At 37.0% G+C, this 19,569-nt stretch overlaps 1 protein-coding gene across 2 annotated transcripts; it reads right to left on the bottom strand.

Moving 5' to 3' along the window:
- Window positions 1-528: 528 nt before the first annotated feature.
- cUnh5orf22 (chromosome Un C5orf22 homolog) lies at window positions 529-17,960 on the bottom strand. 2 transcript variants are annotated; one of them, XM_079819216.1, is made up of 9 exons: window positions 17,751-17,960; window positions 17,416-17,561; window positions 13,282-13,431; window positions 12,715-13,129; window positions 12,424-12,486; window positions 5,464-5,585; window positions 5,192-5,258; window positions 3,411-3,550; window positions 529-1,347 (listed from the first exon to the last, which is right to left on the bottom strand). In XM_079819216.1, the coding sequence occupies exons 1-9, from the start codon at window positions 17,817-17,819 to the stop codon at window positions 1,200-1,202; spliced, it is 1,320 nt and encodes a 439-aa protein (XP_079675342.1). In that variant the 5' UTR covers window positions 17,820-17,960; the 3' UTR covers window positions 529-1,199. The 2 variants fall into 2 exon arrangements, with proteins under 2 accessions (XP_079675342.1, XP_079675343.1); XM_079819217.1 differs by lacking the exon at window positions 13,282-13,431 and having other exon boundaries at window positions 17,751-17,902.
- Window positions 17,961-19,569: the final 1,609 nt, after the last annotated feature.

Below are 19,569 nucleotides of genomic sequence, written 5' to 3'. Positions count from 1 at the left end.
TCCAACCAAAGAGAACACTAATCACAATTATGGTGAGAAGAAGTGGAGGAAATGAGTGATAAGTCTAGAAAAAATTGCCCCGCCTCAAAAACACTTTGCCCGTCCGCCCGCTTGTTTTTTTGCTTTGGCAAAATGGTACTCAGACCAGTCAAGTAATGTTGAGTTGAGTTTTCTAAGTAACGAAGGCATAGCATGCAAATAGTTCAGATTACTTACTTGTTTTAAGTAAGGTCAACAAATTATTGGACATTAAGTAAAGTTTACTAAAAAAGTCTTAGTAAGAACAACTGTTGGATTTTAGTGTTTACTCACCCTCATGTCGTTCCAAACCTGTATGAATGTCTTTATATTATTAGAAGATATTTTGCAGAATATTTCAGCTGTCCAAACAATGCAAGTCAATGGGGTTCAAAACAACCCTGGACCCCACTGACTTCGATTTTATGGACAAAAACAAAAAGACGTTTTACAATCTTATATGTTCCACATAAGAAAGAAAGCCATGCAAATTTGGAGTGACACAAGGATGAGAAGATAATGACAGACTTTTTATTTATGGGTTTACTTTTCCTTTGCTTGCACACAGTTGTTCATAATGCAGTCAAATTTTAAGTCAGGTCAGGCATATTCGGGGCAGTTTAGAAGTCTGTGGGTGCCACATACAAAGCTCAGATGGATTGGTAACCGCCTCAGGCTTCAGACAAAAGACAGCTGAGACACAAGGGGCCACACAGGAAGAGAGGAAATATGCTGTCTTGTATCAATGCTTCTGCTATTCCCAGACTGAAGTATGGATACACAATGAGGGACTGCAGCACAGAATTTATATGAAAATCTCAGGGTTTTTACTTTACTGTGAAAATAAAACATCATTTTGGAGGCAATGCAGAAAAATTATTTTCCAGTTTTTCATTCCAAATCTAACCAGCCTCTCATATCGTGAATCAATGCACTTCAAATATATACAACAAACCTCTTAAATTAAAAAACATTTCCCAGATGGAAACTAATTTCGGTTTCCGTTCGCATTCATACATCTCAACCTAGATAAACATGCACTCAATGCAGACAATAACAATGAGTACATGAGTACAAACCACAACTCAGCATGGGTTTAAAAGCTTTGCAACACACACTCTCTGAAAACAACCGTTGGTAAAGAACATGCCGCAGTTGCTTTTGAATGTAACCCTCCCTCCTCATGGGGTCTTTGATGTGCTCTCTGATGATATTGATTCATACTCTCTGTGAACATCCAAGCAGCCAAAGAGGGACTCAAGAATGTTCAGTACACTGGTCTGAATGGAATCCACTTGTTCTGCTGGGCAATACTCATCCAAACTCGATCTGACAAGGGAAAAAACGGAAATTAAAGAAACATTTAAAACTTATTGTATATTACAAGATGGAAATTATATTATATACTATATATTATATACACACACACACACACACACACACACACACACACACACACACACACACCGATCAAGCATAACATTATTACCACCTTCCTAACTAGAGCCCTGAAGGTGTGCTGTAGTATCTGGCACCAGGATGTTAGCAGCAGATCCTTTAAGTCCTGTAAATTGCCAGATGGGGCTTCCATGGATCGGACTTGTTTGTTCAGCACATCCCACAGATGCTCAAATGGATTGCGATCTGGGGAATTATGAGGCCAAGTCAACACCTCAAACTCGTGCTTCTCAAACCATTCCCGAACCATTTTTGCTTAGTGGCAGGGCTCATTATCTGCTGAAAGAGACCACATCCACCAGGGAATACCATTTCCATGAAAGGGGGAACATGGTCTGCAACAATGGTTAGGTAGGTGGTACGTGTCAAAGTAACATCCACATGGATGGCAGGACCCAAGGTTTCCCAGCAGAACATTGCCCAAAGCATCACACCGCCTCCGCCGGCTTGCCTTCTTCCCATAGTGCATCCTGGTGCCATGTGTTCCCCAGGTAAGCAACGCACACACACCCGGCCATCCACGTGATGTAAAAGAAAACGTGATTCATCAGACCAGGTTACCGTGTCCTTCTTACATTGCTCCGTGGTCCAGTTCTGATGTTCACGTGCCCCCTGTTGGCGCTTTTGGCGGTGGACAGGGGTCAGCATGGGCACCCTGACTGGTCCCTTTTGATAGACACTAACCACTGCAGACCGGGAACAAGAGCTGCAGTTTTGGTCTGACCCAGTCGTCTAGCCATCAACATTTTGGCCCTTGTCACACTCGCTCAAATCCTTACGCTTGCCCATTTTTCCTGCTTCTAACGCATCGACTTTGAGGACAAAATGTTCACTTGCTGCCTAATATATCCCACCCACTAACAGGTGCCGTGATGAAGAGATAACCAGTGTTTTTCACTTCACCTGTCATAATGTTATGCCTGATTGGTGTATATAAATATAAAATAAACAATAATACACACACACCCTACCGTTCAAAAAAAAAAGAAGAAAGGAATACTTTCAAGGACACAAATTGATCAAAAGGGACAATAAAACATGTATAATAATAATTCCAAAGATTTCTATTTTTAAATAAAGTCTATTCTTTTGAGCTTTCTATTCATTAAATAATCCAGAAAAAGTATGGTGTCTACAAAAATATTGAGCAGCACAACTGTTGACGGTCAACACCGATAAGAAATGTTTCGTGAGCAGTAAATCAGCATATTACAAAGACTTCAGCTTTAGCATCCCAGGAATAAATTACATTTTAAAATATGTTAAAACAAAAAAATTGTCATTTTAAATTGAATTGTCTTTTTGATCAAATAAATGCAGCCTCTGTAAGCATAAGAATCTAATTTCAAAAGCATTTCTAAATCTCGAAAATGTTTATAGAATTTTAACAGGTCATTGAGGTTATGACCACCAATGGTGGTCACTCCACTATATAAAAATAACTGAAGTTAAAAAAAATTCCCCCATGGTGATGCACCATCAGTCAGAGAAATGGGTATTAAAAGACTAGATAATGAAAAATATTCTCATGGACCATGAAGGGCCGAGCTCCCCCTGACTCACAGAGATAAGAGTGTGATTGATGAGTGTGATGTTGAGTCTATGCTCATTAAAAACCATGCTAACAGATCACTGAGACACAAGTCTCACATAACACCATCTGTCTCAACTTCACAGATACAAACATCTGCTTTTGGGGCATCAACCAGCCTACAAACAGTCATTATATCATCAATTCCAAAGCTAATTAATGCAGACTGAAAAGAAAACAAGAAATAGGATTTCTGATGCTTCTCTGAGGGGAAAAAAAACAACACCAAATATTGGTAACCCTAGAGGATGTAACCAATCACAAGAGAAAGATTAAAAGACCCAATGTACTTTTCAAAAGGAGAGACAGAACAGACATCCATGTGCTCTAATGACTGATGTACCGTGATACAGTGACTATGGTGGGCTTGGGCAGAGCTTCCAGGAAAAGCTGCATGGCCGTGATCATTTGCTGGATCTCTTCCTCACTGCTGATGTGGTGAGGGAGCTCGGAGTAATCACAGGTCAAGCCAGCTTGATGCACCTAGACGCAACACCACAGGCACAAATTATATTAGTCTGTGGCGCTGGCAACGTGCCTCAGCACAACAAACCAAATGAAACAAATTTGTTATCCCCATGTTCTGTTTGAGGACCCTCAATACAGGGTTCCTACACATTTTCCATTTCAAAATTCCAGTCAGATTTCCAAACCTCTGTAGACTTTTTTAGACCACATTTAACAAAAATGGTCCATACAACATTATATTTGATATATAGTACAGCAATCTAAAAATATATTATATATTTCATTGGTTTTCTCGAAGTGATAACATTCGCTTACATGATCAGAAGAAAGCTAAAACGCTTTATAACCTACACACATTCACCTCTGAGTCTGTGACATCACTTTGATATTGTCAATGCGGTTTGATGTTGCACGATCACCAGACAGCAATGTACAGTCTGATTTAGATGATCGTTTTTGTTCTTTTATTTGTTGATGGTATGCGTGGCACATTCGCTTAGTGAAGTTCAAAAGAGACTCGTGTTTGTGTAATGAAACTGTGCGCCTTGAATTCATTCAGTCGTGTTTGACGATCATTGATTTTTTGCCTTGAAAACCCTGTCAATAGCTCAAAAACATACTTAACATTTAAGTATCATGCTGATACTTATTTATTTGTATACTTATAAATCATTTTATATAAAATATATTTTTATTATATATATATATATATCACTGCAAAACATTATTTTTTTAATCAGTATCATGCATCTTATTTTTCATTAAAAAAAATATCTAAACATCTTTGAAACAAGATATATTTACCTACATATAATTATATATGTATATGTATGTGTGTATATTATATATATATATATATATATATATATATATATATATATATATATATATATATATATATATATATATATATATATATATATATATATATATATATATATATATATATATATATATATATATATATATATATATATATATATATATATACACTGTACACACATACATATATATGTGTGTAATTGTATATATCTCTCTCACACACACACACACACACACACACACACACACACACGCACACACACACACGCACATAATTAAAGGGTAAGTGATTAATCATTAGATTGACAATTATGTTTTATAGATATTTAAATGTTTCAAACTTGACAACATAGTTCAAACATCTTCCATCAAAATATGTTTCATTGTTTGTGTTTGGGGTCTCATATGACTCAGAGATATTAAAGAAAATGCAATGAATTTTCATGTTAACATTTGATGACAAGTATTCACACTACAGCAATACACTCCTGACAGATGCTTATTTTTATGTATTTTCACATTGTTCAAATTCAAATTGACCCCAAGCAGAAACAACGTGACTAGAATGGATATGAGCCACATTTCCGAAAACTGCATGCATACTCTACAGTAAAATAGAGGCACATCATCTGCCAACTGGGTTTCAATTATGCCAGAGGAACATTTTAAAATAATAAGGTAAAATAAGAGGATACTAATTCTATTTTTATACATTTGTCAGTGTAGTCTCTGAAAGCTATTTAAACTATTTGGGATAACTGGAATTACAGATATTTGACCAACATGATTAAAATACACACACACACACACGCACGCACGCACACACAACTTCACCATTTCATAGTCCGGTGACTGTGTTCGATTCTTAAGGCTGTGTACAAGTCTGACAAGAGATTTCATTCTGCAAAGATAGAAAGGGGGGGGGGGGGGGGGGGGGGGGGGGGGGGGGGGGGATCAATGCATGAGGCTGTCATCGTCTGCTTGATGAAATGCATATCGACCATATACAGCAATCAATCAAGCCCAGTGTTGCGCTGATATGGAGCTATAATCAAAAAGCACAGAGCCTGTGGCTCTACAGTCTCAATGAGATCAGTAATGCATACCCCGGGTTTGCTGCTAAACGTTCAACAGTTTCCTGGCCGTCATCCTCAACCAGGTCAGCAAATGCAGCCTCCAGGTCTTCGAGCTGGTGTGTGCGTCTCTCTACACAATCTAAAAGCTCCTCCTGAAAACAAACACATGGAACTGTAAAGACTGTTATTTGCCACCTTGGAAAATGTGCCTTCTTGTGTGTCCTGTTTTCGAAATAATACACAGAGGCCAAAAAGGCAGAGACCACATTGAACATATAGGATGGCATTTGTACCTGGAAATATACAAAGTTCTAATTGAATTTAAAGTATGTATGAAAAAAAATTCTTAAAGGGATAGTTCACCCAAAAACGATTTTTTATGTTTATCTGCTTACCCCCAGGGCATCCAAGATGTATGTGTCTTTGTTTCTTCAGTAGAACACAAATGAAGATTTTTACCGTTGCAGTGTGATAGTCGTATAATGCATGTCAATGGGGATATTTTAGAGCACGAGAGCAATGAGAGTAAAAACACATAGACATATGAATCCTTATTAAACCATGCGGCTCGTGGCGACATGAAACGATCGGTTTCTGCGAGAAACCGAACAGTATACATGTTCTTTTTTTTACCTCTTATCAGACAAATGTCATCTAGTATTCCCAGCGCCATAACTTCTGGCAAATAAGGTCAAATTACTAGCGCGATCAAAGACATATATACGTAGATGCCTCATTCGACTGATTCGCGCAGGCACTAATGACACTCTTTCATGAACACCAGATTCAAGGACTTTTAAGGACTTCTTAAAGCACCTTTTATTTTAAATCAAGCACAATAAATACGATAAAGGTGGGTGTGTAACTGGCAATATGTCAAATACCTACTGTACCTGTGTTTATCATTAATGCAGTAATGCTAAGGCATATACTGCCAACTAAAATACAATTTCTAATGAGGAAAAATGTTAGCCTGGCTGCCAGCCGAATTTAGCCCCGCCCACAAAATGTTTTGCTCGGGCAATTCGGTCTGGACTCGCTCCATAGAGGAGGAATTATGCCCGAACAGAAACTGTTCGGACCAATGAAATTGTCAGGGCGGGCTTTAGACGATGATGGACAGATGATCAACAGTAACGTAATCATCCACGTCATCGAAGGCTCTTGGGTTGAATTTGCTCTTATCCTAAACGGAGAACTTGTTCGTATATGCGTTCACCTTCACTATTTCTCTCAGAAACGATGATCGTGTTGGTAAGTACTCTGTGTATCCTTAAATTATTTTATTACTGCCAAAGATCGTTTACACTCATGTTTTTCTTGTAACGTGACTTAATCATGCGTGCGTGCAGACAGGGTTTCCAAGTGTTTTTGCAATGTCGCGCACAATTGCTACTCAAAACGTTTGGTTGGCAAAATATGTTATTTTGGCAAGGTTGCCTGCTAAAATTCGCATTCCTGGGTTTATATAATCACATAATTGGGGTCGCTTCAACCCGCGGACATGGAGAAAAACACGGACTTGGTAACAGTGCAGTTGAGTTCTGTTGACATTTGACAACTAACGTTACGCGTCGCTCCGTTGCTCTGATTGGTTGTGGGTCTATCCAATTGAGGTCTTTCCTGGCTCGGTTGAAACACGCCCCATAATCAAAGCTCAATGGAGCGGTACCAGACTCAAATTCTGACTAGAATTGAGTATGGCCACGCCAGGCTAGAAAAATGTCCAATTTTACAAAATCCAATGAGGAAAGAGGCTGGTGTACAAGAGCAATCGAGTTTTAACGAGATGCGCAGTTTGCAGGTCTCTTATTCCTGCTTTTAACATTTATTTCACACTAGTTTCTGTTTTTTTTTAAAATAAATCATTACTTAATTAAAACATTAAAATATAGATATAAATATAATAATGTACATGAATTTTCCAATTAAATGAAAATATATGGACAAGTTAATTGTTAGGCATAAAAAACATGCAAAATTATTTATTAAATCACCTGTATGTACCTTTTTAAAAATTAATTTGAAGGCTTTTAAGACCTGCACATATTTAATATTTAACATATATAATTGCCGTAATAACGGCCCATTTCAAATGTTTACGTGCTTTTCTTCTTTTTATTTTTTGAGCGGTGATGAAATATTGCTCTTGTAAATACTTGCCAGCATTTCAGTAATGAAAGTCTAGATCTTTAAAAATGCATCAAAATTACAGCAAAGCACAACCGTACGGTGCTCTGCAGGGGTCAAAAAGGATATAAACAGTGAGTTTTCAAGATGAGATCACTTCAAAATTCAGAGATGTGGATTCAGACGGCAATTAAATGACCACACGACCTTGGTGTTTGTCTAAAAACGGTAGGTAATTCAGTCGGGGATTTTTATGCGGGGTGGTGGGAGAAAAACACTGACATTCTGGATTCGGACGGCAATAAAATCCCAGACTAGCCCCTGACAATGATGAAAATACCTCACAACCCCACGAGAAACAATTACCATTCAAATAGGGCTTTTGACAGCAGATGGCGCTTATGGAACAGCAGAAATATATTGAAATAGCTTCCTCCCGTAATGCTGTTTTGTTCTGGCTTTGGCAGCGCATAAAGGCCAATTTTTGTAATAGCACCATGCTACTCGAACAAAATGCAGTTCATGCTTAATTCAAGCACTTTCAAGGACCTATGTTTGTTTTCAAGTACTTTCCAGGCCTTGAATCCATGTGTCTGAAATTCAAGAACTTTCAAGAAGCGTGGGAACCCTGTAATGAGGAATCTATGTATATTAGGGATGCACCGAATCCAGGGTTCGGGTTCGGATTCGGCCGAATATTGGGCTTTTTGACTGGGTTCGGTTTCTGCCGAACCTCAGAATTTATTTCCACCGAACCCGAACCCTAGGCTTGCACTATGCGCGCCCCGCTGGTTGAACGTATATGACGGCGCTGTTGAAAGTGAAAATGGAACTCATGAACAGAAAACGTGGCAGTATACTTTAAGTCAAAAGAAGGCGATTCAAGTTGAGCTACGCGTTCAATTTGCAATGCCGATTTGTCTCGTGATGACAAGGACCCTAAACAACAGCCGTTGTTAAAACATTTGCATATGAAACATCTGAGAGAATACGAGTTGAGCATGAAGGAATCTACAGACAGCAGCCAAAATGTATTTTATTTTACCTTGCAAACAGCCTATAGATCTATAGATCAGATAAAATATAAATAAAATTCATAAAATATATAGGCCTACACTAAATATTTTTCACTTAAATAATTACCAAATTAAGATGACAAAACGAAAATACACTGAATCCGTAAGCTTTGAAGAACCGGAATTAGGTAAATAGGTAGATAATATACTATATATCTTTACATATACTATTCTCTTAAAACCATCATTTCGTTATTTTTACTAACCCAAATAATGATTCATCCGCTAGGTTGCACGTGAGGGGGAAAAAATAGGTTCCTTCCACTTAAGAGTTGAGCTCTTTTTATTTTAATAGGCTATATCTCTTTACATAAATACTATTTTCTACTTTTAAAAATTAATTTCGTTATTTTACTAACCCAGTGTTTTGTATGTGAATGCTGTTTCACGTGAATATTACCAAAGGAGTGAAGCACAAAGCTTTGTTTAGCCTAGAAAGGAAATAATGGTCAGAGAGCTCTTTTTCATTCTGCTTTGTGATCTGGATATGGTCACTCGATTTTCCGTGAATTTGAACAATAGGCCTAGTAGTCCATTTTATCCCAATGGACATGGACATCTTGTTTCTTTTCCCAGCTCTTCACTCACGTCGCACCTGTTCGCAGGGGATTATAAACGTTTCTTCCTTTCGTTTGCTTATAATTAAGTCTATTATAACTATTCACATCCTTTACTGTGGGAAAGTACAAAAAACACTGTAAGACGAATACCTTTTTACTACAAATTTTATTTAACACAGTTTGTTCTTGTTATTAAAGGTCCCGTTTTTCGTGTTTTTTTGAAGCTTTGATTGTGTTTACAGTGTGCAATATAACATGTGTTCATGTTTCGCGTGTAAAAAAACAAAGTATTTTTCACACAATTTACTTATCTGTATACTGCTGTTTTCACTGTCCTCAAAACGGCTTGAAAGATTTCCCTGTTCTATGAAGTCCCTCCTTCAGAAATACGTAACGAGTTCTGATTGTGCCAGCGGTTCCCGTGTTGTGATTCGACAGCAGCTTAGCGCACGCAGAGCGCACGTTACCGGAAAGGTCACGCCTCTCACCATAACGGGGATGCATGCGCTCAATGATCTCTAAGTACAGCGTCCCTGGGAAAGCCAAACAAAGGTGACTTGACTCCGGGATGAAAATAACAGCGTCTCGACGACATGGCGACAAACAAACTATACAAACGCAACCGAACGCAACACTTCCTCTTATCCACGCGGGAGCAACAAGACCACGCCCCCTTTTTCGCGTACTCTTGTGGGCGGAGGTTAGTCGACATACTGCTCTGACGTAATTAAAGCAGGATGTACAGAGTTGTAGTCCCAACCGGCCGTTCGCTGTAGGCTTTGAAAGGGAACTTCTGTTAAATAAAATATCTCGCTTGGCATTGAACTTTGAGCTTTATAATTTTACAGGTATTATATATGCTCTAACAGCAACATTATACACTAACTAAAGTTTGAAAAATGGGATCACGAAGAACAGGACCTTTAAACTTGGTAAGGCGCGTCAAGTTTGGTTTATTTGAATAGCGCATTTCACACACGCCGGTGATTTTAGTTTTGTTTTCTCTGGCAGTGAATAATCAAACATTGCCTAAATGTCTTGACCTTGTGGAAGATAAAATCCGCTCTTCAGACATTTTACAAACAATGTTGCCTTGCAACATCAGTAGAACATATGAAGACGAAGATATTCAAGAAGGTGTCTATTCAGTGTCCCATTCCTCTCAAAGCGCAGAGCGGTATATGACGGATCTTTGCGGGGAAATAGTATGAATCAAATATTTTTCTAACTAATATTTAATTTTCATATATTCTTGAGGTTACCATTATTTACTGAAAATCGTTTTTGTTTTATAGGCTGTAGTGTGTTGTTTCACTGACGGAAGTGCTAAAATAAACACGCATATGGATGTTTCAGCCTCAAATGATTTCAAAATGTAGGCTATATATCTGGCATAGACTACAGTATTTAAAATAGCATATATGCATTAGTTACATTCTCAATTTAATTTACAGAGCAATCCCTGCTAAGTTTTTAGTTTAACTAATACTATAGAAGAGGATTAGTGTGTGTCGCAGCCTCGCAACGGGGGCGTGGCATCACGATGGTGGCGCTCCATCTTGATGTCGGCACAAACCTAGCGCGCGCCTCCTGCGCTCTCCATTGGGTTGTTCTTTGAAACGACAGAGGACGACTCGGGGTAATTTTTCTATAAACCATCATGAAATAGCGTCGAGAAGAACATACACGACAATGTTTACTTTAGTAAACTTGACCAAAACAGTTAATGGTCAATAGCATCCCTACACTGCTGTGGACGTTGTTAACGTCATTAATGTGTTTACTGTGATAATGGACTGCGGATGGGAGTAGGATTCGGTATTCGGTTTCGGCCGAATCTTAACCAGTGGATTCGGTATTCGGCCGAACCCCAAAAATCTCGATTCGGTGCATCCCTAATGTATATATCTATGATCAAGCCGGTATTTTGACCTTATTCACCGGAAGTGATGGCGCGGGGACGGGTGATGCAGAGCCATAGAAAAAAATGAAATATATTTTTAAATATGGATATTTTTCTTACACAAATGCATCGATTCGCTTCAGAAGGCCTTTATTAACACCCCAGAGCCGCGTGGAGCACGTTATTTGACTGACAGATGCATTTTTTATGGACTTCAAAAACAGAGCAACTATTACTGCTATTATAATGCTTGGATTAGCCAGAACATTTTTAATATAACTCAGATTTTATTCGTCTGAAAGAAGAACGTCACACACACCTCGGATGACTTGAGGGTGAGTAAATCATGGGCTAATTTTCATTTTTTGGTGAACTATCCCTTTTAGATTCTACACTATTTCTATGCGGCTAATCAAATGTAAGTACATTACTGTTTGGGATTAGTACGATTTTTTATTTATTTAAGAAATTAACACTTTTTTTCCCCCAGGAAGGACTCTAAACTGATTATCAAAAATGACAGTAATGACCTTTATAATGTTACAAAAGATTTCCATTTAAAATAAATACTGTTCTTTTGAATGTTTTATTCATCAAAGAATCCTGATTAAAAAAAAATTATCACGGACCGGTTTTCACAAACATATGAAGTAGCGCAACTGTTTTCAACATTAAAATATTTCTTGAGCACCAAATCAGCATATTAGAATGATTTCTGACGGATCATGTGATACTAAAGACCGCTAAAAATTCAGCTTTGCCATCAGAGGAATAAATTACATTTTAAAATATATGTGTTTTTCCTGTATGGTTTGATCAAATACAGCCTTGTTGAGCACTAATTAAAAATTAAAAATGTAAAAAATATTACCAACCCTAAACGTTTGAATGGTAGTGTGTCCTGTACATTTGTGATTGTGACAACACTAAGCAATTTAAATTTACCTCTGAATGAAACTTTTCATGCTGATAACATAATTTAAAATAGAAAATTGCAAAACAGATGCATTTTCACTAGCATTTTTCAGCATTCGAATGTTCGAAGATAATAAGATGTCAACAATTCAAGCACAACGATATAACAGTTCTGAATGATTTTGATAAAAGCTGTTGTTACAGCCAATATATACGCATTTTTTACCGCACATCAGTTGATTAAACATTAACTTGAAGAGTTGTCAAAACATTATTGTTATTGTTGTTGCCACAGCTTCATAAATGTGAAAAAAAAGTGCCTAGGAATGTCCAAAACCTCTTTGGCCATGACTAAATGAACACCTCATGATTAATTATGATATATTTGATTAGGAATCTTCATTACCTCATTTGGATCCTGCTGTGGCCTGCTAAAGCTGTATAACTCTTGGAGAAGATCAAACTCTTCCTGTAAGATGGCAACAGTGGTAAACAGACATTGAATATAGATATACATAGATATATAAAGACATAGAGCCGTGAAGAAACTATTTCCAGACGTGGAATTCATATCTTCCATTTGTCTAGAAAGCTTTTTTCTATATCAGTATGTAGGTGTGAGAATGTATGAAAAATTAATTGCTACCGCAACAAACAAATAGACACTATAATAATGTGTTTGCATGACTCACTCTACCTGTGTATACATCTCCTTGAAAGGGTTCTTACAGGAGAAAAAATCCAAGTCAATGTCAAGTATGAAAGGGTCGGTTTGCTCTAGAACTGCTAAAAGCTTGTCAGTGATGTAGCTTGTTGACCCCTCATCAGCCTTCATGACCGCGTCACTGGTGTTTCCTGAAGCAGGGATGCCATCAAGCGGTTGAGAAGAGGAAGTGCACGGGGTGTCCCTTTTCAACTGCAAATCACTGTCTTCCTTTACAGCTGCTTTGCATATTTTAGCACCGCTTTGTCCATTTGGATGCTTCCTTTTCTGCAAACTGTTGACAGGATCCACTCGGATGACATTTAAATGGAACTCTTTTGGGTTTTCCAGCTGATTCAGTGGAACGTAAAGAGCATCGCTCAAAAAGTAATCGTCTCGGCTCGTCACCCTGCAAAGAGAAAGAGATTTCTTATGAATGTTTTTAAACACGATTCTTTAACAGCACAATTTTTCCTGACAGGGTGGAGGTCTCGTTCTTATTAATAGTAAATGAACGTCTGCTGCCATCTCATGGCTACATGCTGATATGCTGCACCTGACCTGATGGTGGTCGTGGATGAATCTCTCCCCACACACATGGAGTGCTCTCCTTCTTTGATCTGCTGAGCCCAGTACGGATGCAACCAAGCTACGTGGGATACGTGTCCAGCATAGACCATTGGCATAATCCAATTCTCAATGCTCAGCTCACTGCAAGAGCAAACAAAAACATGTCATCCCTTATACTAATAATGTGAACAAATGGCAATGGGCTTTAGTTTCAACAGCCTGAACTGCCTTTTTAAAGTTTCTTTATTTCTAATAGGCATTAGGCAGAGCAGTATTCATGCATTTTATTCATCTGTACAGGCATTTATGGGTGTTTTCTTTTTCTGGCTTTTTAGACTTTGGACTTTTAGGCCTTTTGTGACATATATCAAGGTCCATATCCAGATACCCAGCATCTTGGAAATTGATTGGATCATGTGGTTTGCTATTGCCGTGATCTCATGTGAGTGATAGGTTGTGCCACCCTCACACCAGTACGCATCATCAGAAGAGGACTCAATGCAAGAGCGAGGGGAAGTTATTTTGGCACATGAATTGAAAATAATAAAATAATAATGATGTGCACAGACAAATCATTTATAATAACTACAGCAATATTCCCTAAAACATACATGGGCAATATACGGCCCGGGGGCCGGATCCGGCCCGCATAGTGCTTCAATCCGGCACCCGCGATCAGGGGCGTAAATTTTATCTAACGTGGGGGGGGGGGGGGGGTGATAAACATGAAATTTCTCAAGAGCAATTTTTGAAGGGGACACAAATAATACAGCCAAAATCGTACATAAAAAAAATATATTAATAATAAACAATAAAAAAAACAATTTGTGCTTATTTGGCGTTTTGGTGCACTGAAAAATTATCTAATGTTCGTTTTTCTTTTCTCTGTCATTTTATCTGACCAACAACACAAAGCAATAGTTGTTTAAATATGAGTAATGTTCACCACACAGTCATATTATATAAAATTATCTTGCATCCTCCACATAGTATTTTATACTATGATATTCAGATCTTTAGATATTCAACTGCAGCAAGCCCTCTGATCTGCCACTTATTATCATATTTGAGCAAAACCCAACACAGATCTGACAGAGCGCCGAGCGCATAGATTTAGAATTAGCGCCAATTCGAGGGCGGGTTGCTTGAATTATGGGTTCATTAGCCTATTATTCTTAATGAAAAACACAGCAAGAAAACAGTACAATGACACACTCCCTTAAAAAGGCACTTTTACATTTCGCTTTGAAACCAAAACTTCCGCGATCATCTGGTCTGTCAGCTGTTTGCTCTAGTGATGAATGAAATCTGACTCTCGTTCGGCTCGTGCTGTATTGAGCAGACACGTTCAGTTTTTAATTGTTGTGTCTGTTCTCTAACTAAACAAAATTATTGTATTAATATAAAAACTGTTGCCCACCCCTGCCCTAAAAGAATGAGAATTGTCAATTTTGATTTCATGATGACTTTAACAAACAAAGCCAAATAGTGGACCATACTCTTTCTGTACTGATTTGTCAACTTTGTAACAGGGTTATACTTGTTAACTGGAATTAAAACCATGCTTCTAGTTCCAAGGCAACATTCCCCATAGTAAAATCTAGACAAACACACAACAAAAATACTAAAAGGAACTAAAATTAAAATATAAAAATAAAAACTACTTTAAAAAAAAATTACAAAAAGCAAAAGTACCTCAATGATACTAAAATAACACTGCTTTGTAATTTCTCTTAAAGGATTAGTTCACTTCAAAATGAACATTTCCTGATATTTTACTCACCCCCCATCTCATCCAAGATGTTCATATCTTTCTTTCTTCAGTCGAAAAGAAATTAAGTTTTTTGAGGAAAACATTCCAGGATTTTTCTCCCATCATAGACTTCCATGGTAACAAAATGTTGAGGGTCCAAATCAATGCAGTTTCAAAGCGCTTCAGAGGCTCTGCACGATCCCAGACGAGGAATGGGGTCTTATCTAGTCAAACCATCGGTCATTAAAAAAAAAAAAAAGGGAATATGCTTTTTAACCTTTTTAAGGACTGCGTAATCACTTCGTAAAGGTCATGGTAGACGTAGGCAGAAGTACCGCCCCCGTGTTTACACAGCGCACATGCGAAGACTAATGCAAACATCATTTAGTAAAAAAAGGTAAAACAACGATGTTGGACGATTTTGAAGTTGAAGATGGAGTGTTTTTTGGTAAAGGGCATTTTAGTGCATTAATAGTCCTCGCTTGGGGTGGTACTTCCGACTACGTCTACCGTGACCTTTCCACCGTGATTGCGCAATCCATGGCACGTTGCAGAGCAGCGCAAGATGAGCAATGTAGGTTAAAAAGTAAATATATATATATATATATATATATATATATATATATATTTTTTTTTTTTTTTTTTTAAACACTGATAGTTTCGCTAGATAAGACCTATTCCTCGTCTGGGATCGTGCAGAGCCTCTGAAGCGCTTTGAAACTGCATTGATTTGGACCTTCAACATTTTGGTTGCCATGGAAGTCTGTGATGGGAGAAAAATCCTGAAAACTTAATTTCTTTTCAACTGAAGAAAGAAAGACATGAACATCTTGGATGAGATGGGGGTGAGTCAAATATCAGTAAATTTCCATTTTGAAGTGAACTAATTATCTAAGGTCGTGACCATTTCCACCACATCTCAAATTCCACCACATCTTACTATTTAAAATATTAATACAAGTATAAATTATTTCTTTTGTAAAGGTTGCTCTTACAAAGTGGGACTCTATAACGCTTCCCTGATGGCAGAAGTTGATACATTGGAAATAAAACATGGCTTGAATCACTCACTATTGTCTGTGCATTCTTAAGAACCAATAACTCATAAATTAATTGAAGTGATGTATACTCCCTTACACCCATAACTGTCATTGCAGTTTTAACAAGACGTGCAAGCTGTGATTTTGATTGGACCGAAAGATTACCATACCAAGCTTGCATCCCATAATTTAACAGACTACCTAAAACTGCTTAAAAAAAATAATTGCATAATCCTCTGATTTACACCAAACAGCCTAAATCCCCTTCAAAATACAATCGTTGCTGGAATTTTGAACAGAGATAAGAAATGTGGGCTTTCCAAGAAAATGAACAATCAATGACCACCCCTATATACTTTTCACCGTCCTGCACAGAGAAAAAGGGTGTCAAAATTGTACCTTTAGGGGTACAACAGCTTGTCACTGGGCCTAAATACCCTTAAAAGGACATCTTTGTACTTGTTTTTTTTTTTCTTTTTACCACAAAAGGTTCATAGTAGTACCTTAAGGTACTAATATGCACCTTGTAGGAGTAAAAAGGTACAAAGATGTCCTTTTAAGGTACTCATCAGTGACAAGCTGTTGTACCCCTAAAGGTACAATTTTGACACATTTTTTTCTCGGTGTGCTCGATTATATTATCATGAAATAATCCTGGACTGTAATCACCTAATCTTTTTGGGTCCACTATCATTTCCTTAGTTTTTCCAACATTTACAATAAGATGATTTACATTACACCACCACACAACATTCCTAATTTCAGACTGATAATCGGATTTATCCTTTCCTGTAGCTCAAACAATAGAGCGTGGCGCTAGCAACACCAAGATCATGGGTTCGATTCCCAGGAAAAGCAAGAACTGACAATTTTTTTTAAATATGTACTTTGAATGCAATGTAAGTCGCTTTGGATAAAGCGTCTGCCAAATGTATAAATGTAAATATCCTTGTATTTTGTAGCATTCTCTGGTGAAAATTACATTTTAAAAGTTTTTGAAATAACGTGGACTTCTTTCTCCTAAAGCTAACTGCTTAGCTAGTATAATAAAAACAATTAAACTATATTTTATTTTAGTGGATAATTGGACAAAATTATAACTTGATTGGAAATGAAAAACAAAATATTAATATTTACAACTTCTCATTTTCTCAAGTTTCTGACTCTGGGTCTGGTTGTCTATGGATCAGGGGTAAAACAAAAAAAAAGTAGCAAAACTAAATTATCTCAGTAAAATGTTTCCAGATTAATGTGAAAAATGTGATATGTTTTAATTAAAAACAAAACCCCTCTGATCTATAAAAGTCAACGAAAAAACCTTTATAAACTCACCTGAGCAGAGTCTCTTTGTCATACACCGTATCAGCAGGCATATTCACAGGGATGAGGAGATCCGGATGGGAGTCCAAATGGACCATTTTAATGTCCTTCATAGGAATATGTTTAGAGCCGATGGCACGATAAATGTGTTTCACAACCTAAAGCACGTGGAAATGACATTAATTATTTTTGTCTTTCATAATTGGTTTACACGTTTAAAACATTCAAAACATACGTCTTATTTTCTTTCGTTGTTTTTATGTGCAGTTATTTAGGACATATAGCACATAGTGAGTTAGACTAAATGAGCAAGGATTTAAATTATATTCTTTCTAAATTAACGTTACCTCATGATGATCCTCCACAATCCACACGGGCAGTTTAGGATACACGCGTTTCTGAAGGGGTGGGTTCATCTTTATTTATTTATTTTTACACGAGTGGTTATTAATTCCTGTCTTGCTTCAAAACTACAACAGCATTTGGAAGTTTTATTAGTGTTATGATATGCCGCTATAAATGGTGCACCGTGCACTGTCCGTCCTTGTTTTTCGACCGGGTGGAAACAAGTAAAATTTGAGCATGTTTTGAATTCCCACAACAGCCAGGTAACTAATGTAAATAGGCCTTTAGATAAGGTTTCTGATTTTTAATAATGGAGTGGCAAACATACTTGTACCACGAAAGAAATAAAGTAACAGATGTAAGGAACAACAGGGGGTTAATCCTCATAGGCTACTGTTGGAAATCCGAAATAATCCGGAGTAATCTAGTGGCTATCTAGTTTACTTAAATTTATATCAGTTGTTTCGTTGATTTTTTTTTTTTCTTAAAACATGATGTATTTTTTCCTATTGATGAAGTCCATGCAGTTGTGATTTTATAGTAACAGTAACACACACACACCTCCTGACCATAGATGGCACATCTCATCTCAGCACTTTTGAGAACTACATTTTTAATTTAGCCATATCTGAATATCAACATGTGAGATTTAGTCAGTAGAAGCAGTTTTGAAGTTATTTGATGTAATTTTGTGTCTCTGGAAAATAGCTATCTATGACATTGTAGCCTATATTATGTTAAATATCAAAGTTTTTTGTGTGTCTGTTTGTTAATGATAGATTTGTGGACACATGAATGATTTTAGATTAGAGTTAAAAGATAAAATGGTAAATTGACCCAAAATTGGCCAAGAAGGCCCTATGTGGCATGTTGTTGTTACTAGTGTTATATTTTTTAAATTATTTAATAGTTTTTGTAAATAATGAGGATATTATTCAGACTTCTTTGCTTTCATTAAACCTTAAGTTGAGCGAAATCATTATATTTGCATTCATAGTGTTGCTATTATGACATATCTTCAATTAAAATATGTGCGATTAAATGCATAAATATTTATATGCCTGTAGGCTAAGTCATAGAATAATTGTACTTTTTTGACAATATATTCAATATGTTTTATATTGACTATATAAATGGAGGAGATTCAGCACTGCCATTACTATTAAGTGTGGTTATCCAAATAAAACTATGCTAAGAAAAAAAAGTATAGATATGTCTACAGGTCTTCAGGAGGTCACATAAACTCAAGTGAAGCAACTAAGGATCTGCAGACAGCTCTTGCATTGGTCTCTGTCAGTTATATATCAATATTGCATTGGCAAATTTTACTCCAGAATAGCGAACTGGCTGTCTGTGAGCTGAAGTTTAACTGTTATGAAATGCATAGTGCCTTCAGGAAGTATTCACTTCATTCCCTTGAATTTTCACATATTGTTCTAGGTATAACTCAAAATTGTATACCCCTCAAGTGTTTTTTTCTTTCTTGAATAACACAATCATTCAACATTTAGGCTACAAACCCAAAACACTTACAGTCATATATAACCTTGAGCATGTCAAATCAAGTCTTTGCAAACCCCATTGTACTGTACAATTCGTCTTTTAGTGCCTTCAAAGTCATAGCAGTCACAGTTGATTAATGTGAGAAATAATGAAGTACAATAAGTAATGGACATGAATGTGCAGTATGCATGGAATAAAGTTAACAAAGGACCGTGGAAAACAAAAATATGTGAATGTTTTTGATTGAAGTATGCAAATTGAAGTCTTTTGATTAGAATATGTTTACGTCTAATAACATCTGACCTTACTTTTGACTAC

The sequence above is a fragment of the Gobio gobio genome (assembly GCF_949357685.1).
Source record: "Gobio gobio genome assembly, chromosome: 6".
Taxonomy (NCBI): domain Eukaryota; kingdom Metazoa; phylum Chordata; class Actinopteri; order Cypriniformes; family Gobionidae; genus Gobio; species Gobio gobio.
This window is presented reverse-complemented; position numbering and strand designations above follow the sequence as displayed.